Source organism: Oncorhynchus kisutch, linkage group LG6 (genome assembly GCF_002021735.2).
Source record: "Oncorhynchus kisutch isolate 150728-3 linkage group LG6, Okis_V2, whole genome shotgun sequence".
Taxonomy (NCBI): domain Eukaryota; kingdom Metazoa; phylum Chordata; class Actinopteri; order Salmoniformes; family Salmonidae; genus Oncorhynchus; species Oncorhynchus kisutch.
In genome coordinates this window covers 28,379,515-28,404,697 of record NC_034179.2, presented here as the reverse complement: position 1 = coordinate 28,404,697, position 25,183 = coordinate 28,379,515, and the positions used below count along the sequence as shown (strand labels likewise).

General features: G+C 43.8%; 1 protein-coding gene across 2 annotated transcripts; it reads right to left on the bottom strand.

The window, feature by feature from the left end:
- Nucleotides 1-1,058: 1,058 nt before the first annotated feature.
- On the bottom strand, nt 1,059-12,093 carry LOC109892613 (coiled-coil domain-containing protein 61). 2 transcript variants are annotated; one of them, XM_020485280.2, is made up of 13 exons: nt 11,881-12,093; nt 11,225-11,402; nt 11,053-11,135; nt 10,811-10,971; nt 3,699-3,851; nt 3,402-3,609; nt 3,068-3,150; nt 2,717-2,934; nt 2,424-2,502; nt 2,008-2,199; nt 1,843-1,876; nt 1,698-1,767; nt 1,059-1,539 (listed from the first exon to the last, which is right to left on the bottom strand). In XM_020485280.2, exons 2-13 carry the CDS (start codon nt 11,370-11,372, stop codon nt 1,448-1,450), a joined length of 1,521 nt encoding a protein of 506 aa, XP_020340869.1. In that variant the 5' UTR covers nt 11,373-11,402; nt 11,881-12,093; the 3' UTR covers nt 1,059-1,447. The 2 variants fall into 2 exon arrangements, with proteins under 2 accessions (XP_020340869.1, XP_020340868.1); XM_020485279.2 differs by having other exon boundaries at nt 3,050-3,150; nt 11,881-12,091.
- Nucleotides 12,094-25,183: the final 13,090 nt, after the last annotated feature.

The window sequence follows — 25,183 nt, the reverse complement described above, 5'->3', positions numbered from 1 at the left end:
AATTTCTTTGGGGGGCCGCATTGGCCTCCATGTGCTCGCCAGAGGTAGCCTGACTGCCATTAGGTACCGAGTTGAGATCCTCAGACCCCTTGTGTGAGACCATATGCTGGTGCGGTTGGCCCTGGGTTCCTCCTAATGCAAGACAATGCTAGACCTCATGTGGCTGGAGTGTGTCAGCAGTTCCTGCAAGAGGAAGGCATTGATGCTATGGTCTGGCCCGCCCGTTCCCCAGACCTGAATCCAATTGAGCACATCTGGGACATCATGTCTCGCTCCATCCACCAACGCCATGTTGCACCACAGACTGTCTAGGAGTTGGATGCTTTAGTCCAGGGCTGGGAGATCCCTCAGGAGACCATCCACCACCTCATCAGGAGCATGCCCAGGCGTTGTAGGGAGGTCATACAGGCACATGGAGGCCACACACACTACTGAGCCTCATTGACTTGTTTTAAGGACATTACATCAAAGTTGGATCAGCCTGTAGTGTGGTGTTCCACTTTAATTTTGAGTGTGACTCCAAATCCAGACCTCCATGGGTTGATAAATTTGATTTCCATTGATAATGTGTGATTTTGTTGTCAGCACATTTAACTATGTAAAAAAAAGTATTTAATAAGAATATTTCATTCAGATCTAGGATGTGTTATTTTAGTGTTCCCTTTATTTTTGAGAAGTGTATATATATATTTAAACTCCCCTCCAAAAAACAGCACAAAAGGCCTGTCAACTTCATTCAATATTGTCATCCTCCTACAGTAGTAAATAGAAGCAGCTCTTCCAGCTGCCTTACCCAGGAGTGGAAGGGTCTAGGCCTGGAAGGTTCACTGTTAATGAGACCCAGCCAGCTGTAGTGGCAGCTGCCCCTTGAGTAAAGCCCTAAGGAGGAACCTTCAGCCCATCCAAGCAACACTAACTGTACTGCAGAGAGAGGACACTGCATGTAGTTCACTCACACAACGAAGAGGAAAAGCTGCTGCAGTGACGATTAAGAGTAGATACATTGAGTAAAAGTAACATTTACAGACTCAAATACATAAAATCACAATAAGCTTTGCATTCATCAATCACTTGTTTTATAAAAAGGGAAATGGGGTATTACGGTCACATACACAATGCATGAGTTATAAAACCATAGTATAAAATCAGTCACTCAGTTCAAGTTCAACAAACTGTGGCTTAACAGCCTTCACAGTGGTATCTTTATCCACAGATCAGACACTGTCTGCCAGAGGACGACAGAATAAGCTGTGTGTGCATCCGTGTTTGCACTTGCATAAGCCTATCGGTTGATAATGTCTGCTTGTGTGCAAAAATATCATAGGTGTAGTGCAGTGGTCTTGTTTAGTCAGTGTCGACTCCGATTGTAATCCTTGGTCTCAGTTTGCAGCACAGGAAACACGTCAGAACCTATTGTCCGGATTGGGAGTGTGCAGAATTGATGGCTTTAGTGTCCCGTGTTCAGGTCCCTCATATAGTCTTGTAGTGCCTGCAACCGGGCATCGATCTCAGACAGGTCAGCCCCATCTATGGAGCCCTCTGGGTAAAAGACAAGCAGTACACAGCCAATGTTAAATTATTTGTTTCAGCAAGGGTCTCACACAGAATGTTACTAGGGCTCATATTAAAAATACATTTTTTTTTAGCTAAGTGACTGATTACACTTTAGATTGGAGAGCAGGGCATGGATTGGTTACCTTTGTCTGATCGTATCCTGCGTGTGGGAGTGCTGCAATGGGGCTTCCTGGTCAAATTTCCTCCTCTGGGCTACAAAAAGAAGTCACTGTCACTCAACAAGTCAAGGTCTATCACCAGCTGTAAAAAAAAATAAAACGCACTCACCATGGTTGGACCATTGTAGGTCTGCTTCCTTCCTCTGAAACACATAACAAAATTAGAAACTGTGAGACACGCAGTAAAGCAACAGAACATCTCCCATTTTCTCAAACAAACCCAGTTTGAACTTTAATACCATATGATATAGATGCAAGTTATAGAATAACTTACCCGATTGTCAACTCATCTAACTCCACCAATGAATTCACAGAGGACTGTCTGCTCCTCCTACTCTCTATTGATAAACTCCTCCCTCTGCTCCCACTGCCTGCCCTGGTTAGCTGGGGATATGCCTCCCTGGACCGAGATCGGCCCCTCTCCAGAACAGGCGATGCTAGCATGTCCCTCCGGACCTTCCTCTGGCTGAGGGAGAGAGAGAACACAGGAAGCCAAGTTAAGTTGTGATTAGTCAAAGTATCACTCAGTATTGTTTTTTGTATTAGCATTAAGCTAAAATGGGTTGCCATTTGAAATCCTTGAATGTATTTCAGCAGATGAAAATCACTATAACAGTGTTCACATACATGAAACACTGGTATAATTGGAGATAGTTATGACAGTTAAATGATTAGAGGGAGATGTCTGACTTTTTGAGCTCCCCCTCTCTCAGTCGGCGCTGTCTGTCCTGGATATATGCAGTGGGGTCGAAGCGTGGTGCTCGCGAACCTGGAAATAGGAACGACAGGATTGACTGGGAACTCCTAGTAAAAAACCAAGCAGAGAGTCAAGCTCTGACAGCTTTACTCAGACTTGGTGCTACATCAACTTTGATTGAAACCATTTAAATTACCAAACTTATACTAAGTCAAAAACAATGCAATGATGCTAAATTACCTTTCATCTCCAAAGCCTAATAAAGAGAGAAAAAAAAAAGTAATACCTGTGGGAGAAGGTGAGGGTCTGGAAACATGCGTGCGGGGCCCTGAGGAGTCTGCCCTACGACCTTCTGACCTTCGACCCCTCTCTTCTGTCCTCTCCCTGGACCCTGAGCGAGCCCTGACCACAACACGTCCCAAACTGCGCTCCCGGGACAGTGAGCGCCTGATCTCCCCATCACCCCGTGAGGCACTGCGCCCAGAGAGGGCAGGGGTCAACCTACTAAAGACACATATTATACAACATTAGCCACAGGCAGAGAGTATCATAAGGAGTGTGTGAGTCAGTAAGTAAGTAGGAAAGTGAGTGAAAGATAAAAGAAAAAGGAAAGACATACATGCTTAGATTGACTAACCCTCGCCTAAGCAACGCCAGCTCATTGGTCAAACTCTTAACGCGAATCCGGAGAGCTCGCTCCGATGCTCTTAGCTCCTCCAACTAGGAGACAGGAAACGTCTGAATTACCAGCTTAACAGAGGAATCAGCACCAACAATGCTACTTATAACGGCACACAAATTAGTACTTCTAAGTCTTGACATGCACACAAGGCCTTGTTATGGTATGCAGGAATCTATGTTACTAGCTACATTATTTCCATCAACACAAAGCAAGTCATGCTGAATTATTTAAAGTTATAAAAGTTACAGACAACATGCTTACTTGAAATAGGATGCAAGCAAGGACCAACCTGCTCCAGTAGGCGGCGCTGCTCCTGGCCCCTCTTGGTGGCAGAGCGCTGACTCTTGGCCCTCTCTCTGAGGAGCTGGTCCTCTAAACTCCTGACCACCTCTCTGAGCCCCCGAGCCCCTCCTCCAGGGGTGGAGCCAGCCCCCACTATCTGCAGACGCTCCAGAGCCTTGGTCAGGGCCTCCTTCTCGTCTCTCACCAAGGCGAGTCTGACAACAGACAGAGAGAAGTGAGGGCCCTTAACCTCTAGCTTGAGTTTGACCAAGAGTCTAAAGAACAATAATAGATTATAACTTACTCTGCCCGTAGCCGGCGTATCTCTGGCTCTGCTGGTTTGTGCCCTGCATGGTTGGCAAGGGCGTTTAGCTCAGTCTTCAGGGCTCTGATCTCCTTCTGCAGGGCAGCAGGGTCAGGCTTGCCATGGTAGGGCAGAGGCAGGGGGTAGTGGATCCTATAGGAAATAATGATTTATGTAAACCCTGGATTGCTGATGCTATGTATTGTCCAATCAGAGGCTTTGAAGCCACAGGTTGGTCATATTGGCACTCCCCAGAAGGAGCAGTCCTCCATAGGAATGAATGGAATTCTACATGTATTTAATTATTTTAAAAGTTGTTTAGCTCACATAATATAATTTAAAAGCATGCATTAAGGTGTCTGTAATAGAATAAACATGGCAAAATCAACTGTAGACAGTATATTTTTGTACAATCATCTAGTGAAGTGGTTCCAAACCAGGGGGAAACCACTGAAAATTGGAATGCAGAAGGTGAAATTTCAAAATTGTTTTCCTCTTGTCATGTCAGTCATTGCATACCTTAGAGAGCCATTTATAACTTGTCAGAAATGTCCAGATCACTAGCCCGTCAGCTGTTTTTTAAGCCCATAGATTTTGCAGTCAAATATCAAATTAATACACATTAGACATGGCAAAATGTATAGAATTGCAAGAAAATGTGTTTTAAAACAGCATAACGTCCTCTGCACTCCTTGACAAAATATGTAGAATTGCAGGCAATAAGCTTTAAACCTGCAAAATGTTCTCTCCACCAACAAGAGGGCTGTGAACAGTGTGTCATGTTCAGTTCTTGTGGATGGTGTATCAATACACCCAATCACTACAAAGATACAGAAATCCTTCCTAACTCATTTGCCGGAGAGGAAGGTAACCGCTCAGGAATTTCCCCATGAGGCCGCTGGTGACTTTAAAACAGTTAGAGTTGAATGGCTGTGACAGGAGAAAACTGAGGGTGGATCAAAAACATTGTAGTTACTTCACAATACTAACCTAATTGACAGAGTGAAAAGAAGGAAGCCTGTACAGAATAAACATATTCCAAAACATGCATCCTGTTTGCAACAAGGCACTAAAGTAAAACTGCAAAAAAATGTGGCACAGAAATTAACTTTATGTCCTGAATACAAAGTGTTATGTTTGGAACAAATCCAACAACACATCACTGAGTACCACTCCCCCAAACTATTTTTAAGCATGGTGGTGGCTGCATCATGTTATGGGTATGCTTGTCATCAGTAAGGACTAGGGAGTATTTTTGGATAAAAATAAATGGAAGCTAGGCCCTGGTAAAATCCTAGAGGAAAACATGATTCAGTCTGCTTTCCAACAGATACTGGGAGACAAATTCACCTTTCAGCAGGACAATAACGAGAAACACAAGGCCAAAAAAACACTGGAGTTACTTACCAAGACGACATTGAATGTTCCCGACTGGTCTAGTATTGTTTTGACTTCAAAATCAACCAACTTGACAGAGCTTGCAAATATCGCACAATCCAGGTGTGCAAAGCTCTTAGAGACTTACTCAGAAAAACTCACAGCTGTAATTGCTGCCAATGGTGATTCTAACATGTATCGACTCAGGGGTGTGAATACTTACGTAAATGACATATTTCTGTATTTAATTTTCAATAAATTTGTTAACATTTTTCTAAAAACATGTTTTCACTTTCTCATTATGGAGTAGTGTGTGTAGATGGGTATAGGGCTGTGGCGGTCACTAAATTTCATCAGCCGGTGATCGTCAAGCAAATAACGGTCTCACGATAATTGACTGTTAATGAACATAATCACATTTATCATCTCTTGGCTTCCACACAAGTCACTGATGCAGACCTTTGGAATATCCACATTTAATCCATATAATATAGCCTACACCTTCACAAAAAATCCATTATTTTAGACAGGTCTAAAGAATCATTATATGAAGAAAGTGTAGTCTATTTCAGAAGAACATACTCTGAGTTAGGTCCTGATTTGGCTATTCCAAATAGCTGTGGGCTACACTAGCTAATTTAGCAAACACGATTTAATATCTAATATCAACGAAGTCTCGAGCTTTTGCTCGTCTGAGGTAATCACATAATGGGCTCCCGAGTGGAACAGCAGTCTAAGGCACTGCATCTCAGTGCTTGAGGCGTCGCTACAGATACACTGGTTCTAATCCAGGCTGTATAACAATTGGCCCAGCATCGTCCGGATTTGACCAGTGTAGGCCGTCACGGTAAATACAAATTTGTTCTTAAATGACTTGCCTAGTTGCATTAAAACATTTATTTTATTTTAATTATTTTAAGCTGTAGACCACATTATTTACCAACTATTTATTTTTTGTAGCTGTCTATTTACCACCACAAACCGATACTGGCACGAAGACCGCACTCAATGAGATGTATAAGGCCAAAAGCAAACAGGAAAACGCTCATCCACAGGCGGTGCGCCTAGTGGCCGGGGACTTTAATGCAGGGAAACAAATCCGTTTTAACTCATTTCTACCAGCATGTTAAATGTGCAACCAGAGGGGGGGGGAAACTACACCACTTTTACTCCACACACAGACACGTACAAAGCTCTCCCTTGCCCTCCATTTGGCAAATCTGACCATAATTCTATCCTCTCGATTCCTGCTCACAAGCAAAAACTAAAGCAAGAAGCACCAGTGACTCGCTCAATACAGAAGTGGTCAGATGATGCAGATGCTAAACTACAGGACTGTTTTACTAGCACAGACTGGAATATGTTCTGGGATTCTTCCGATTGCATTGAGGAGTACACCACATCAGTCACTGGCTTCATCAATAAGTGAATCGATGACGTCGTCCCCACAGTAACCGTACCTACATACCCCAACCAGAAGCCATAGATTACAGGCAACATCCTATCGTGGAAAATTACATAATTAGTCATGCTATCCCGTATTTTACTGTTTAAAGAATTGTCTCATTATATGCTAGTGTTTTTCCAACCTGATACAAACTTGTCTTTGTGAAACTTAGTAATAAGACTGGGCATATAGCTAAGGCCCGCTTGGGTGACATCCCCTGGGTTTACTATCTACAGAAAGTCACATGTATGGAAACTTACAGAAAGGAGCACATTATAGCATTTTACTGTTGCGAATGTGCTAACTAATGACCTTTTACACACGATCTGCTGACAGCCACATACAGAAAGGGGTTGTATGTATTTTCTCTATAAAAGCAGAGACCCGGCTATGTTTGTTAAGCTTTCAACTCAACTATTCTTGGTGATGTTGATTGCTTCATCTTTGCAAATCTTATGATGAAGTGTTGTTTGAAAGAATCTGCAGTCTCTTCCCACGACAATCTGCACTGAGCTAAAGGCTAGAGCTGCCACTTTCAAGGAGCGGGACTCTAACCCGGACACTTATAAGAAATCCCGCTATGCCCTCCGACGAACCATCAAACAGGCAAAGCACCAATACAGGACTAAGACTGAATCGTACTACACCGGCTCTGACGCACGTCGGATGTGGCAGGGCTTGGAAACTATTACAGACTACAAAAGGGAAGCACAGCCGCAAGCTGCCCAGTGACACGAGCCTACCAGATGAGCTAAATGACATGCTTGCTTCGAAGCGAGCATACAACACTGAAGCAAGCATGAGAGCATCAGCTGTCCCGGAAGACTGTGATCACGCTCTCCACAGCCAATGTGAGTAAGACCTTTAAACAGGTCAACATTCACAAGGACACAGGGCCAGACGAATTACCAGGACGAGCATGCACTGACCAACTGGCAAGTGTCTTCACTAACATTTTCAACCTCTCCCTGTGAGTCTAATACCAACATGTTTCAAACAGACCACCATAGTCCCTGTGCCCAAGAACACTAAGCTAACCTGCCTAAATGACTACCAACCCGTAGCACTCACATCTGTAGCCATGAAGTGCTTTGAAAGGCTGGTCATGGCTCACATCAAAACCATTACCCCTAGACCCATTCCAATCTGCATACCACCCCAACAGATCCACAGATTACACTGCCCTTTCACACCTGGACAAGAGAAACACCTACGTGAGAATGCTATTCATTGATCACAGCTCAGCATTCAACACCACAGTGCCCTCAAAGCTTATCACTAAACTAAGGACCCTGGGACTAAACACCTCCCTCTGCAACTGGATCCTAGACTTCCTGATGGGCTGTCCCCAAGTGCCACGCTGATCCTCAACACAGGGGCCCTTCAGGGATGTGTGCTCAGTTCCCTCCTGTACTCCCTGTTCACCCATGACTGCATGGCCAGGAATGACTCCAACACATCATTAAGTTTGCCAACGACACACAGTGGTAGGACCGATCATAGACAATGATGAGAGCCTATAGGGAGGAGGTCAGAGACCTGGCCGTGTGGTTCCAGGATAACAACCTCTCCCTCAAGGCGATCAAGACAAAGGAGATGATTGTGGACTACAGGAAAATGAGGACCGATCACACCCCCATTCTCATCGACGGGGCTGTAGTGGAGAAGGTTGAGAGCTTCAAGTTCCTTGGTATCCACCACCAACAAACTATCATGGTTCAAATACACCAAGACAAATCGTGAAGAGGGCACAACAAAGCCTATTCCTCCTCAGGAGACTGAAAAGATTTGGAATGGGTCCTCAGATCCTCAAAGTTTTACAGCTGCACCATCCTGACTGGTTGCATCACTGCCAGGTATAGCAAAAGCTTGGCCTCCGACCGCAAGGCACTACATAGGGTAGTGTGTATGGCCCAGTACCTCACTGGGGCCAAGCATCATGCCATCCAGGACCTCTATACCAGGCAGTGTCAGAGGGAGACCCTAACAATGGTCATAGACTGTTCTCTCTGTTACCGCACAGAAAGCGGTACCCGGAGCGCCAAGTCTAAGTCCAAAAGGCTTCTTAACAGCTTCTACCCCCAAGCCATAAGACACCTGAACAGCTAATCAAATGTCTACGTGGACTATTTGCATTGCCCCCCCCCCCCCCCTTTACACTGCTGCTACTCTGTTTATTATGTATGCATAGTCACATTACCTCTAGCTACATGTACATATTACCCCGACTAACCTGTGCCCCCACACTGACTCTGTACCTGTACCCCCTGTACATAGCCTCACAACTGTTATTTTTCAACCATAAATAAATAAATATATATACAGTGCCTTGCGAAAGTATTCGGCCCCCTTGAACTTTGCGACCTTTTGCCACATTTCAGGCTTCAAACATAAAGATATAAAACTGTATTTTTTTGTGAAGAATCAACAACAAGTGGGACACAATCATGAAGTGGAACGACATTTATTGGATATTTCAAACTTTTTTAACAAATCAAAAACTGAAAAATTGGGCGTGCAAAATTATTCAGCCCCTTCACTTTCAGTGCAGCAAACTCTCTCCAGAAGTTCAGTGAGGATCTCTGAATGATCCAATGTTGACCTAAATGACTAATGATGATAAATACAATCCACCTGTGTGTAATCAAGTCTCCGTATAAATGCACCTGCACTGTGATAGTCTCAGAGGTCCGTTAAAAACGCAGAGAGCATCATGAAGAACAAGGCACACACCAGGCAGGTCCGAGATACTGTTGTGAAGAAGTTTAAAGCCGGATTTGGATACAAAAAGATTTCCCAAGCTTTAAACATCCCAAGGAGCACTGTGCAAGCGATAATATTGAAATGGAAGGAGTATCAGACCACTGCAAATCTACCAAGACCTGGCCGTCCCTCTAAACTTTCAGCTCATACAAGGAGAAGACTGATCAGAGATGCAGCCAAGAGGCCCATGATCACTCTGGATGAACTGCAGAGATCTGCAGCTGAGGTGGGAGACTCTGTCCATAGGACAACAATCAGTCGTATATTGCACAAATCTGGCCTTTATGGAAGAGTGGCAAGAAGAAAGCAATTTCTTAAAGATATCCATAAAAAGTGTTGTTTAAAGTTTGCCACAAGCCACCTGGGAGACACACCAAACATGTGGAAGAAGGTGCCCTGGTCAGATGAAACCAAAAATGGAACTTTTTGGCAACAATGCAAAACGTTATGTTTGGCGTAAAAGCAACACAGCTCATCACCCTGAACACACCATCCCCACTGTCAAACATGGTGGTGGCAGCATCATGGTTTGGGCCTGCTTTTCTTCAGCAGGGACAGGGAAGATGGTTAAAATTGATGGGAAGATGGATGGAGCCAAATACAGGACCATTCTGGAAGAAAACCTGATGGAGTCTGCAAAAGACCTGAGACTGGGACGAAGATTTGTCTTCCAACAAGACAATGATCCAAAACATAAAGCAAAATCTACAATGGAATGGTTCAAAAATAAACATATCCAGGTGTTAGAATGGCCAAGTAAAAGTCCAGACCTGAATCCAATCGAGAATCTGTGGAAAGAACTGAAAACTGCTGTTCACAAATGCTCTCCATCCAACCTCACTGAGCTCGAGCTGTTTTGCAAGGAGGAATGGGAAAAAATGTCAGTCTCTCGATGTGCAAAACTGATAGAGACATACCCCAAGCGACTTACAGCTGTAATCGCAGCAAAAGGTGGCGCTACAAAGTATTAACTTAAGGGGGCTGAATAATTTTGCACGCCCAATTTTTCAGTTTTTTATTTATTTGTTAAAAAAAGTTTGAAATATCCAATAAATGTCGTTCCACTTCATGATTGTGTCCCACTTGTTGATTCTTCACAAAAAAACAGTTTTATATCTTTATGTTTGAAGCCTGAAATGTGGCAAAAGGTCGCAAAGTTCAAGGGGGCCGAATACTTTCGCAAGGCACTGTTTAACACTTATTTTTCTTAAAACTGCATTGTTGGTTAAGGTCTTGTAATTAAGCATTTCACTGTTGTATTCGGCGCATTTAACAAATACAATTGGATTTGGAATATGGTCACCGCAACAGCCCTAGACGTGTGAGATAAAAAAAGAATATAATCCATTTTAAATTCAGGCTGTAACAACAAAATGTGGAATAAGTCAAGAGGTATGAATACATTCTGAAGGCACTATATAAATCATTGATAAGGAAAAGTTAACTTGGCAAGTTTGCAGTTGTAAGATTCAAGTAGAGTTTGATAGTGAAGTTTAAGATAGTGATCGCTAAAAGATAAACAAACCTGTCAAATTCAACAGTGTAGATAAGGATGAGGTATCTTTTGGCACTGAGGTTAGGAGATTGCTGTTGGGCACGCGGACGACCAACAACCCCAGCTTTACGGTTCCGCAGGAGCTCCAGGTCAGCATAGGTCAAGAGGTCAAGGGTAACAGACTCACTAGTCTGAAGAAAAATAATGCATTATAATCACAACACTTTTAAATCATACATGTTTTAGCTTCCTTTAATGCTTCACAGACTCACATTACTAACAGCAGATTCCAACATGCTGCAGAAGATGGGAAATTGCTTGAAGTTGCCTGTTTTGCGAGTGAGGTCTTCGATGTCTGGAACACATTGAAAACATGATAAGACCATAAAGTCATGTCTACAATGTCCATATAAATTAATTGTAATTTAACAAAACTTCACTTACATGCTGGATCAAACTCTCCCCTCCACTGGTCAGCTGTCATTGCATCAGATATCTCGACTATTAGCAATCCTTCTTCTAGCTCTATCTTCACAGCAAACCCTACTCCTCGGAAAATAATGTCCTCCTGTACCACTGAGCCCACCTCCATCTCCCTGCTTTGGTCGCAACGTCTACAGACCTACAAGACCGAGACAGACCATCAATCGATTCACAGCATCTCACACATGCCCACTACTGGGCATCAATGTTGACAAACTAAATGTAGGCCTAGTATTGAGTAACTAGCCAATGAAAATGTGATTACGAATCTTTGCTGGAACGTAATATAGCTAATATATGCCAAGTTAAATAATGGTTAAATAAAATAAATAAACGTTGGTTTAGCTGGAGATAATTGAACTAGCCAACAACATCTGGTTTGCTAGCTAACGAACGATAACTAAACCAGCTAGCGAGCAGGCGTTCAAATGAACTGCTGTTTTCTGCTAACTATAATAATGCATGATAACTTAATTACACTGCTATCTTGCAAGTAACTAAACTAGCGTGCAAGTGTGCTTGCTCGGTCTGTGTTGGTAAATAACAGCTAAGTTAGCTAGCTAGCTAACGTTAGCCAGCTTGCTAGCTAGGTAATATATGCTTGGTTAGTTACATACCCGTAGTGAAGCGCTCGAACACAGATTCCAAATTGCTACACCTTGGATAGCATTGTTTTTCTCAAAATAAAATACAAATACCGAATGAAGTCAGATAATGTATTTGGCATGAAAGAGTACACCCCTCTTTGATACCTGACAGTTTGGAAGCCGCCGCCACTGTTGAATGTAGCGGTTCCTTAACCGGGAATGCATAACTACCACCCCCTACACAATGTCAAGTAAATCTATTGGTCTAAAATACTATACAAGGAACTCTGATTGGGTGGAGCTACCGTCAGTCATATGTAAACGCTGTGAGGATCTCGCGGGTGCTCAAGCGTCAGCTCCGAGGCCCTCTAGTGAAATTGATGCTGAGCCCCATGATAAGCAACACGGCTTTGTAAATATAAATCCTCAAAGAGCTAAATACTTTTGTAGCTGTTCTACCAGAACAGAAAATAGTAAGCTGGCGGGCACTTGGTCAGTAGGAATTATTTAATTGCAACAACACACATGTATGCAGACAAGCACAGTCACACACACACAAACCCTGCCCCTGTTGCCTAGGGATGTGTACACCATGGTCCTGGCCCCCCATCACCCCTGGTTGATCCGAAAAGGGGCTGAGCTGGTGTATGCAGTACTGCCTGACCGAAGAGTGTTCCTGGATTTAGTGTGTTTGTGTGAGCAAGGAGGAAAAGGAGGCAGGATGGTGCTAAACATTGTAATACACTCTATGAGAGAGGTACACACACGCGCACAGACCATACTGGAACAATGCGACATGTTGGAGCTACTATAAACAGACAAACACACACACACATGTATGCGTCTGTCCATTTTCTGTAGTTTGAAAACACCTGCCTCACTAATACTGTAATACAAGCAAAAACTAGAACGAGTCCTTCAGAGTAGGACTGCATTTGGATCACCTGGCAGGCACTATGCTATGTCCTTCTACTATAGCGTCTCGTACAAAATTCCCCTCCCCGTCAGAGTCCATATCTCATTCACTCTGCCCCTCTATCTTGGGTTTTGGCTTCATTGCTTTAAGACTACTGCTAAACACAGATTGAGCTCTCTCTAGAATTCAAAGTTATTTTCCCCAAATCCTATGATATTGAAAATAGTGTGTCTTATCTCATCTAATAAGTGTCTCCAGTGAGACTTCATCTCTGAAGACAGTGTGTAGTACTGTAGGCCATACAATGTTTTCAGAAAGTTATCTCAACTTGTCCTTTTAGTGTGTTATTGCGCATTCTATTTCAGAGTTGTTGGCAATTTTTTATGTAGGCTACAGTACATAATATGTTGCCGTGAAAAGTAAAGATTTCCTGTATATTACATTTGTATTTATCCTACATCTCTCAAATACATGTTACAGGTTCCTTACAGGTCCATATCATATCAATTGTTTTTCCAATAAACTGAAATAATACATTTTCTGGGCCCCCATTTACAGTGTTCATTCAATATTGACAATGCTAAAACAAATGTAAACTGATAAAGAAACAGCTTAAACTTCTGATTAGTGAACTACTGCTTTAACATTCAGAACAGTCTAATGGTCTTGTGGTTGGTGAAATGTTTTGACCTTAGTTCTTTTGTTATGTCTGTTTTAGTATGGTCAGGGCGTGAGTTGGGTGAGTTGTCTATGGTAGTTTTTCTATGATTTGCCATTTCTGTGTTTGACCTGGTATGGTTCTCCATCAGAGGCAGCTATCAATCATTGTCCCTGATTGAGAACCATATTTAGGGAGCCTGTTTTCTATTGTGTTTCGTGGGTGATTATTTTCTGTTTTCTGTTGTGTGTCTGCACCAGCCAGAACTGTTTTTGGTCATTCTCTTTGTTATTTCCGTGTTCATTTAATAAATATGGACACATCCCACGCAGCACCTTGGTCCTCTTCTCCTTCATACGACGACAGTTACACAGGGTTACTAATTAAAGACAAGACAAGTAATACCAATAATTGGTTTTCATGTTTTGTTGTAAGATACTCATATAAATACAAAAAACAATATCTAAACTAGGACCATTTCTGGTGTACGTTGAGGTTTATTTTGAAGTTGGCAATCTTTGGCAAGAATCTGAATCTCCCTTTGGCTTGTTTGACAACCTGAGGAGCACTGAAGAGACTCCAGATTTGCTCCTCAGATCCAGTGGCTATGACAGATGCCTCTATCATGGATGTTGTCATTCACTGTTGGACTAATAGCCACAGACACATTGTCTATCACTTGGTGACAGATTTCCCTTGTGAACAGGTTCATGGTATCACGTCTGATGTCTGTTCCCAGTGGGGAAGCAGCAAACGCTTCACTGACTCCTCAGTAAACAAGTAGATGAGTTCGGAGAAGGGCTTCCTAACTTGTTTATCTCTCCTTTCACAGTTAAAAGGGAAGTTTACCCAAAAACATTTCTGGGCCCTTTATAAAAATTGCCTGGCTGTTTATCAGTTGACCAGAAAATGTTTAAGTCGATTGTTTGAGTATTTAGATTTCTGTATTTTACTGTGAGGGCAGAGTGGGAACAGAACATTCTTGTTTACATCTTCACCTTCAACCACGCCCACCTCGGAAATCCCGACCTAGGTGTCAACTCGTGGCGCGCATTAATCTACTTCCTGGATTTCAATATAAAAAAACTAAATACATTGGTTAAAATTTGCCTACTGAAATAATATCTGAAAATTGTGCCGAGAAAGTCATTACAAGCACTATTGCGGTCATGGGAGGCCAGATTAGTGTTTTTAGGAGGTATTTATGATGGACTTTGACATTGCATATATAATCATTTTATTAACTACATCTAAATACTCAACTAATGAACCTAAAAACTGTCTGGGGTACCGACAAACGGCTAGGCAAGTGTTATAAAGAGCCCAGAGGTGTTTTTGGGTTAACTTCCCCTTTAAGCAGAATTGTGTCAGAGCCGCATCGCATGCTATTCTGCTCCCAAATGAGGCTATCAAGTTGATCCACAAGGTTATGGCACAATGAATGAATCTTCTCCCTTGAGATAAGTTCTTCCATCCATGTTAGATCAGTCTAGAGAAGCGATTTGCTGCAACACTCCAGGATCAAGATTTTCAATGATGATACTCACAACATCATTCATGTTTTCACTCAATGAGGCCATCGACGTAATATCATCCCTTGCATCAATACATGTGCTTCTAATGGTAGGGAAGCAGTCGTCCAGCCACTCAGTTGAACTTGGAGTTCCTTGGTGTATAGGAGTGTTTTTACATTACTGAGACCTTGAGGCTTTTGCTGCAGTACATAAATAAAGAAGATAAAGGCCTTTGAGGCCACTACTCCTCCTAATTGGCCTCACTGAGAGATTCTGCACAGATTATTAAAGCAATTGTGAAGCAATCTCTTGTGACTTTTGGATGCTCTTGAACATGCACGCTGACTGTGTATAAAGACATTTATAGTTAGTAACCTCAAAAGGTGGCCATGGATGTGGTTGAATAAATATTGTTACAGTAACCTCAAAATGTGGCCATGGTTGTGGTACTCATTTTAAGGTCGAAAATAAATACTGTTACAGTAGTTTGTAAGATGGAGACGTGAATCCGACATAGCAATTATTCATTTGTAGACAAACTGGAATTAAAGCCAGACTAAGTCAGTGGCAAATATGGAACTATCCTAGCAGAATATACATTTTTTTTTAAATTTTACCTTTATTTTACTAGGCAAGTCAGTTAAGAACAAATTCTTATTTTCAATGACGGCCTAGGAACAGTGGGTTAACTGCCTGTTCAGGGGCAGAACGACAGATTTGTACCTTGTCAGCTCGGAGATTCGAACTTGCAACCTTTTGGTTACTAGTCCAATGCTCTAACCACTAGGCTACCCTGCCACATCTCCTTCAAATGTTGATATTTGGTTGCGTGAACAACCAAACACAATTCAATTTCTAGTTTGTCTACAAATTAATAATTTATTTGGTGTATTCACGTCTCCATCTAAACGAAAAATCCAAGTTAAAGAATTGAACAAAATCAAGTCAAATCCAGCTTTAAATGCACTTCAAATCAAGTTTGATTTGATTGTCCTTTTCTTTAACTTTGACTTTTCGTTGAGATGGAAACGTTAATCAAACACATTAATTATTCATTTGAAGATTACATTTGAAATCAACCAAAGCTTCACACCCTAGGCCTATATTGAAACCATAGCTGTTGATGACTTCATAAATGCTATATAGGCCTAAATAGTATCATTGATAATATATGAATACATTGCTTACATTTCATTTGCTCTATTAAACCTGCCTTTTGGAATGACTTTGATAACAACAGTGAATCAATTTAGTAATTAAGTGGAGATCTCTTAATAATCATTCTCATGATAGCACTGTCACGCCCTGGTCTAAATATTTTGTGTTTTCTTTATTATTTTGGTCAGGCCAGGATGTGACATGGGTTATTTATTGTGGTGTGTTTTGTCTAGGTTTTTTTTAATAGGTTATAGGATTGTGGTTAGTGGGGTTGTCTAGAAAAGTCTATGGTAGCCTGGAGTGGTTCTCAATCAGAGGCAGGTGTTTATCGTTGTCTCTGATTGGGAACCATATTTAGGCAGCCATATTCTTTGAGTGTTTCGTGGGTGATTGTTCCTGTCTCTGTGTTAGTTGTCACCAGATAGACTCACTCACTTTGGATTTTCTTTTTTCATTGTTTTGGAAGAGAAGAGAACGAGCGCCATTCTCCTTGCGGAGATGGTGCTAAATACATCAACACGGTCGGTCCCTGGGATTGGGCTGGCCAATACGATTCGTTTTGCTTGGAAGGAAAAGGAGTTGGAGCCTTTAGGACGGGAAACTTTTGGAAGGATAATATTGATGGGGATTCTAAAGCTGACGGTGAAGGACGTGTTTTGTTTCCAAGGCAACTCGTTGGAGGGAGCATACGACGTGGCACTATATACAGAGGAGAAACACGATGATATCCTGAGAAGGGCAAGAGCAGTGGGAGGCGAGAGGCCGATGAGCCACTATGAAATAACAAGCCTGGCGAAGAATAACTTTAGGGTTGTAACGGTCAACATTTACAACCCATACGTTAAGGATGAAGAGGTGAGGGCTTTTCTGGGGAGATACATGGATAACGTCTCCTCAGCAAGGCACCTCAAAGACTCCCTTGGGTTTTGGAATGGGAGGAGAGGCTTCCAGGCCCTCCTCAGAGAGGACCCAAAGGGACATGGTGGCTACCTCCATCCTCCTGCTATGTTCTCCCTAGGGGCTGACAGGGGGACGTTGTTTTATACACGTCAGCCCCCATTTTGCAGGCGCTGTATGGCCTACGGCCACATATTCGCCTCGTGCAGCACAAGAAAATGCAGATTTTGTGGATCTGAGGAACACGAGGCGAAGGATTGTGACAAGCCTAAGGCGTGCCACGGGTGTGGCTCGTCAGCACACCTGTGGCGGGGGTGCCCGGCTCGTCAGAGGTCATATGCGTCTGCGGCTGGGGGGGGAGCAGGAGCGGGGGATGGGGGAAGAAGAGGGGGGGAAGGAAGCAAGCCTCATGACCAGAGTACAGGTCCAGAGGGGAAGGCCGCAAGGAAGGAGGAGGAGCAAGAAGCGGCGGATGGAAGAGAGAAGGAAACGGAAGGCACGGGAGTAGGAGAACCAGGAAAAGCGGCGGAAGAAGGCAACCGAGTGGAGGAGCATGAGAGAGAAGAAAGCGAGGGAGGAGTGTTGGAGAAGGAGACGGTGGAAGAGCAAGTGGACTGGGGGGAAAGTGCCCTGGTGGAAGAGATGAGGGGTATGGTGGAGGAGCTGGTGGGGGGGGAGGGTGGTATCTCTCCACTACCGCCATCACCAAAGAAGAGAATGAAGAGGAGGGTGCGATTGGCCGACAGTGAGAGGGAGGGGATGGCCAAGAGAGTGATGGGGGTGGGAGAAACCTCTGGGTTGCTGCTGGTTTCCCCAGGCCCTCAACTTCTGTTGGGTGGGGACACACCTAACAAGACTCAGGACTGGGTACAGGAGGAGGTGGGGAGTTTTTTGTTTGGGGACTCAGCCTCCCCGATTTTTTTCCAATCCAGCTGCAGCACTGGGGAGGGGGAGGATTGTGGGGGTAGACCCAGGGTGCAGGGCACCCCGGAGCCAAACACTATTCCTGCATCCTGGGTTGGTGAGATGGAGGAAGTGGGGGGGATGTCGGGAGTACGGATGGTGTTCTCACCGGTAGATATGGAGCAGGGGAGCATCGGGTGAGTCTCCTGTTTTTGTTTTTTTCTGTCTGGGTTTAGAATTTGAGTGTATTACATGTTTTTATTTGATTCTTTCATGGGGTCTAATTTTACTTTTGTTACTTTAAATGTAAGGGGTTTAAGGGATTTTGTTAAGAGGAGGGCGGTTTTTAGTTATTTGGAGGGTGTGGGGTTTGATTTTTGTTTTTTACAGGAGGTTCACCTGAGGGATGGAGGGGATGTTAGTAGGTTTAAGAGGGAGTGGGACAAGGGGGAGTCGGTTTGGGGTATTGGGGGGGTGCACTCATCGGGGGTAGGGATTTTGTGTGGGCACAGGGAGGTAAAAGTGGAGGATTCTTTTGTGGTAATGCAGGGGAGGGTTATAGGGGTGGATGTCACGATAAGGGATTGTAAATTTAGATTAGTGGTGGTGTATGGGCCACAGGTGGTGGCAGACAGGAGGGAGATGGTGGACTGTCTGACGCCCCTGTGTGTCACAAATAGGAAATTAGTGATAGGGGGGGATTTTAATACAGATTTAGGAATAGGGGGGGATAGCAGTGCAGGCGCCATTACCAGGCTAATGGCTTGCCATGGTCTGGTTGATGGTGGTCTGCACACTACTCCGAAAATGGCCGGTCCTACATGGCGCAACTCCAGGGGGGTTGAGCGGAGGCTCGACTATATTTTTGTACCCAGGTCTTTGGGTAAGTTGTCTGGGCGGCTGTTGCCTGTTTTCTTTTCGGATCACGACGGGGTGCTCCTGCAGGTGGGGTCTCCAGTCTGCCTCTTTGGTAGGGGGTACTGGAAGTTAGATCGGGATGTGCTGGAGGAGCAGGCTTTTGTTGACGGGTTTTATGATTTCTTTTGGAGGCTTGAAGGCCTCCGGTCCATGTGCGAGGGGGTGTTAGAGTGGTGGGAATTAGTTAAGGTGAGGATTAGGGCTTTTATAATAGGGTATTGCAAGAGGAAAAAAAGGGAGGAGAGGAGGGAGGTGGATCGTATCCAAAGGTTAATTGAACTCGAGTATGAGGCAGGCAACCTCGGCGGGTCGTTTGACTGGGAGAGATCCGCTACCCTAAAGGCGCAGCTCAGGGAGTTGCAGGAGCGGAAGGCTCGAGCTTTCCTGGAGCGTGCGCATAGTGGCTTTCTAGAACACAATGAGACTTGTTCCGCTATGTTCTTTAAGTCGGTTAGGGCCAGACAGAGTAGGAAGGTAATGCATGGCATTAGGGAAGAAAATGGTAGTATAGTTAGAGAACCAGAGGATATGGTCAGGGTGACAACTGATCATTTCCAAGGTTTATTTAAGGAAAGGGAAATAGATGTAGAGCGTGGAAATGTGTTTTTAGAACACTTGTCCAGGCGGTTGCCGGAGGACATTAGAGAAGTGATGGAGGCCCAGATTTCACTAGAAGAGGTTGAGAGCGCTCTTAGGAGGATGGGAAAAGGGAAGGTGCCTGGGATGGATGGGCTGCCGGCTGAGTTTTATCTCAAGTTTTGGGGTATACTTGGACCAGTGGTCCTCGAAGTCTTGAAGGCCATCCTTGAGACGGGGGTCCCGGGGGGATCAATGGCTGTTGGTGTGCTGTCACTTTTATATAAGAAGGGGGAAGTAACAGACCTTGGCAACTGGCGGCCATTGACCATGCTGTGCGTAGATTACAAGCTACTTGCAAAGGTTTTAGCAGACCGGTTGCGCACAGCCCTTCCCTACGTCGTTCATGAGGATCAGACGTGCGGGGTAGAGGGCCGCTCTATTAGATGGAACCTACAGTTAATCAGGGACTCCATCGCTTGGGTTGAAGATAGAGGACTGCCTTTAATGGTAGCAGCACTAGATCAGGCGAAAGCCTTTGATCGCGTGAATAGATCCTTTTTATTCAGAGTGTTAGGTCGATTAGGATTTGGGGAGAAGTTCATAGGATGGATTCGTACATTATATGTCGGAGCGGGGTGCCGAGTTAGTGTAAATAGTCACTTGGGTGACGTTTTTGACCTCTCGTCTGGGGTCAGGCAGGGGTGCCCACTCTCGGCTCTCCTCTTCGTTCTGTACATGGAGCCTCTGGGGGCTGCCATTAGGGCAGACACAGGGGTGGAAGGCTTGTTGATCCCTGGAAGTGGTGGGCTGCGTGTTAAGATGACGCAGTACGCCGACGACACTTCCTTGCTGCTGTGCAAGGACTCGTGCCTGACAAGGTCCCTTGCCATCTTTGGGGATTTCACCCGAGCGTCGGGAGCGGTTCTGAACCATGCAAAGTCTTCCGTCAAGTTTTTCGGTAGATGGCGCGGTAGAACGGATGTGCCCGGGGGGTTATCTCTCTGTGAGGGGGCCCTGAGGATTCTCGGGGTCCATTTTGAGACCTCCGGCTCAGCGACGCTGAACTGGAACATGCGTATCGCAGTGGTACAGAGGAAGCTAGCAATGTGGAAGGCTAGGTATTTGTCTTTTATGGGCAAAGTCCTGGTCCTAAAGGTGGATGTGTTGCCGTCTCTTTTGTATTTGGCGTACATCTACCCATTGCCGGCTTGTCTGAGGAGGCCTCTAGTGAGGCTTGTGTTTCAGTTCATGTGGAGTGGCAGGTGCGAGTGGGTCGCCAGGGCACGCATGATCTGTCCCATCGGGGAGGGAGGTAGGGGGGGTACCACATTTCCCCCTCAAGCTGGACACAATTTTTGTTTCTTTCTTGTTAACGGAGCTTGCTCATCCAGTGATACACCCGTCCGGTTACCTCCTGCGGGTGTTCTTCTCGTATCAGGCGAGAAGCGTAATGGTGTGGTCTAACACAGGTCCTCGGGCGGAACAGCTGCCGTGGCACAGCTGCGGCCAAGTGGCTGCGTGCGCACCCTGAGGTTGAAGTTGCCCGAGTAGGTTTAGATCACAGGCACCTGTACGAGGAGGTCAGAAAGGCAGGGAGTCCGGCGCCTGTAGTGAGCATCTCGGAAGTGGTCTGGGAGGGAGTGCAGGCGCGGGGTCTGGACAACAGGCTCAAGGACCTGAATTGGTTGAGCCTCCATAAGTGCTTGCCGGTACGTTCCATCATGTACCGGTATAGTTTGGTGCAATCCCCCACCTGTCCAAGATCCTCTTGTGGCAGGGAGGAGACTGTGCACCATGTCTTTTGGGACTGTGCCTTTGCCGGAGTAGTATGGGCTAGGGCACGGGTGTTGTTAGGTTTGGTAAGGGGGGATTTTGTATTGACGTGGGCCAGGTTAGAGAGAGGTGTAGGGAGAGCGAGAGGGACGGATAGGGACAGGTTTCTGCTCTGGCTTCTCATGAGTCTCTTTAAATGGGGGCTGTGGGAAGCCAGGCAGAACATGGTGAAGACAGGGAGAGATTGTGGGGTGGAAGGGATAGTGAGGAGGGTGGAAGGAGATTTGAGGGGGAGGATGAAGAGGGAGGAGAGGAAATGGGGGCAGCACGCTGCTCGGGAGAGGTGGAAGGGGGTTTAGGGCTGGGTGTCATTTAGATTTTCAAGGAGATAGATTAGGGACGGGGAGATAGGGAAAGGTAGTTTGTAGGGTGACGGGGAGGGAAGATGCTCCCCTGAGGTTTTGTTTGGGGTTTTTGTTTATTTAAATTAGTTAAATTAAAATACAATTTTTTGAGTATGTATGAAAATTATGAGTTGTAAAGAATGAATGGTATTGGAGATAATAAATTATTTTTTATTAAAAAAAGGTAAGGCTGTTTACGGTTTCACGGTTTGTATTGATCTTTTATTAAACATGTATCGAAATAACCACGCTGCATTTTGGTCCGCCTCTCCTTCGACACAAGAAAACTGTAACAAGCACATTGGTAGTAGTCAGAGACAAATATCAAAGCTAAGCTGGGCTTCTTTAAAACACGGGATGGCATACCAAAGGGATAGCTGTATATACAGTATATTTACTTACCAGTAGGAGGTGCTGCCCAGTTTTTTTTTCTGATAGTGGATATAAGGTTGTTTCAAAGGTAAAAACGCAACATATTTGTCTAAATTGAAAATTTGTTACAATGATGACATAATCCTGTGGTTGAAATTTCACCCTCAAGACAACAGTTTGTTGATTACTTTTTGCAAATCCAATGTTGTTTCCAATTAGATTCCACATCACAATATGTTGACAAATCACATTGAAACAATGTTGATTCAACAATTTTTTACCCAGTGAGATCTTTGCTTTGTATTCTCAGAAATCTCACGTTGTGTAATGTGTGAAAAGGTTAACCTGAATTGGTAATGTATACAGTGAAATTATTATTTTAGTCAGGCACACAGTTGAGGTGTGTTTGGTAAACATACGTAACTGTGTTCGTGGATCAACTCCAGCCTATGTTCAATGTCAATGGCAGTGGGGAGTCTTGACCTGTTGAGTGCACAGAGACTTTCCACTGCCAGGCCTCTTGGGTAGACCTTCTTTATTAAACCTCACCATGCGTTCCTGGATGTTTGCAATGGTGGAGAAATACTGATCTAGTCAGTGAGGGAGAGGTGCTAGCTTCTCTAGCGGCATCAAGCTCTTGTATGTGTGCAAGGGCCGGGATGAGGATCTCTATCCGTTATGTAGGAAACTGCTTTCATTATCTTCCCGCACATTTTGGCAAGGTGTACTTTGGTCGTGTTTCGATATAAAAAAAAGAGCATGGTGTTTAGTGCTTAGTAGTCAATATGACCAACTTTATGTCCAACTTTCTATTAAATAATCATACATCAAATGTACAGATTAACTTATGTCACATGCCCTCTTGAATAACCTTCTACTTTCTGATAAAAACACAAATGAACATTTTCAGTTTTGTAGTGGATCAGGCAGGTTTGTTGTATATACAGTTGAAGTCAGAAGTTTACATACACTTAAGTTGGAGTCATTAAAATGCGTTTTTCACCACTCCACAAATTTCAATTTCAATCGTTTACAGACAGATGATTTCACTTATAATTCACTGTGTCACAATTCCAGTGGATCAGAAGTTTACATACACTAAGTTGACTGTGCCATTAAACAGCTTGGAAAATAACAGAAAATAGGCAAATTTACATAATTTTAGTCAATTGGATGTATTTCAAGGCCTACCTTCAAACTCACTGCCTCTTTGCTTGACATCACAGGAAATCAAAAGAAATCAGCCAAGACCTCAGAAACAAATTGTAGACCTCCACAAGTCTGGTTCACCCTTGGGAGCAATTTCCAAACGCCTGAAGGTACCACATTCATCTGTACAAACAATAGTACGCAAGTATGAACACCATGGGACCACGCAGCCGTCATTCCGCTCAGGAAGGAGACACTGTCTCCTAGAGAGGAATGTACTTTGTCGCGAAAAGTGCAAATAAATCCCAAAACAAAAGCAAAGGACCTTGTGAAGATGCTGGAGGAAACAGGTACAAAAGTATCTATATTCACAGTAAAACAACAACCTGAAAGGCCGCTCAAAAAGGAAGAATCCACTGCTCCAAAACCGCCATAAAAAAATCCAGACTACGGTTTGCAACTGCACATGGGGTCAAAGATCGTACTTTTTGGAGAAATGTCCTCTGGTCTGATAAAACAAAAATAGAACTGTTTGGTCATAATGACCATTGTTATGTTTGGAGGAAAAAGGGGGAGGCTTGCAAGCCAAAGAACACCATCCCAACCGAGAAGCACGGAGGTTGCAGCATCATGTTTTGGGGGTGATTTGCTGTGGGAGGGACTGGTGCACTTCACAAAATAGATGGCATCATGAGGGAAGGAATTTATGTGGATATATTGAAGCAACGTCTCAAGACATCAGTCAGGAAGTTAAAGCTTGGGCGCAAATGGGTCTTCCAAATGGACAATGACCCCAAGCATACTTTCAAAGTTGTGGCAAAATGGCATAAGGACAACAAAGTCAAGGTATTGGAGTGGCCATCACAAAGCCCTTACCCCAATCCTATAGAAAATATGTGGGCAGAACTGAAAAAGCGTGTGCGAGCAAGGAGGCCGACAAACCTGACTCAGTTACACCAGCTCTGTCAGGAGGAATGGGCCTGAATTCACCCAATTTATTGTGGAAAGCTTGTGAAAGGCTACCCGAAACATTTGACCCAAGTTAAACAATGTAAAGGCAATGCTACCAAATACTAATTGAGTGTATGTAAACTTCTGACCCACTGGGAATGTGATGAAAGAAATAAAAGCTGAAATAAATTATTATCTCTACTATTATTCTGACATTTCAAATTCTTAAATTAAACTGGTGATAAAATCTGACCTAAAACAGGGAATTTTTACTAGGATTAAATGTCAGGAATTGTGAAACTGAGTTTAAATGTATTTGGCTAAGGTGTATGTAAACGATTTCAACTGTAGATTGTGCGCTACTGAAAGATTTTCAGCATACCGATCAGTGACATTACTCATTGATCAGGATTTGGAAGCAGATGTCCTCTTCCACTCTGTTTTGGTATTTATCTGGAGACTGAGCTCTGGATGAACAGAATGCCACAGATAGACCTGAACTAAATAAATGAGTTTTTATGAATCCGCACAACAAAGAGCACGCTAACCAAACAGTAGTACTGGGAAAAACAATATTTTAATATAGAAAAATCTTGAACCTTCTGTACCATGGTCGGCAGAGGTCTTCTTGGCACTCGATTTCAGTTTGGCCTTCAAGAAAACGATTTCAAATCCCATTTGCCGAAGCAACCAATAATTTTGCCAACATAGACAGATTAATTCAAACCTAGCAAAGAACACAAATGACCAGAGGACTAATCTTACCTTCCTCTCTTTCTTCAGCTGAGCAACTGGCTCTTCATCCTTTTCCTCCTTCTCTATCCCTTTCTCCTAATGACTATCTTCCAAGTGTTCATCACAATGAAAGTCATTTGCTTTATAATCTGTATATAACTATGGATAACATTGATAAATGCCATAATAATAATATTTTGGTGGGTGCTTATATTTGTCCTATTTCACATGCACAAGTGTGTATTAATATGCATGTGTGAATTGGAAATGTGTTTTATGCATATCCCAACTGTCCTTGAGACGCCCTCAGAGTGGGGTCACAGCCAGGGTCTGCTATTTTCAACAGCAACTCTAGAGCAGTTGCTTAAAGGCACAAACAGATTTTTCACCTTGTCGAATCGGATAT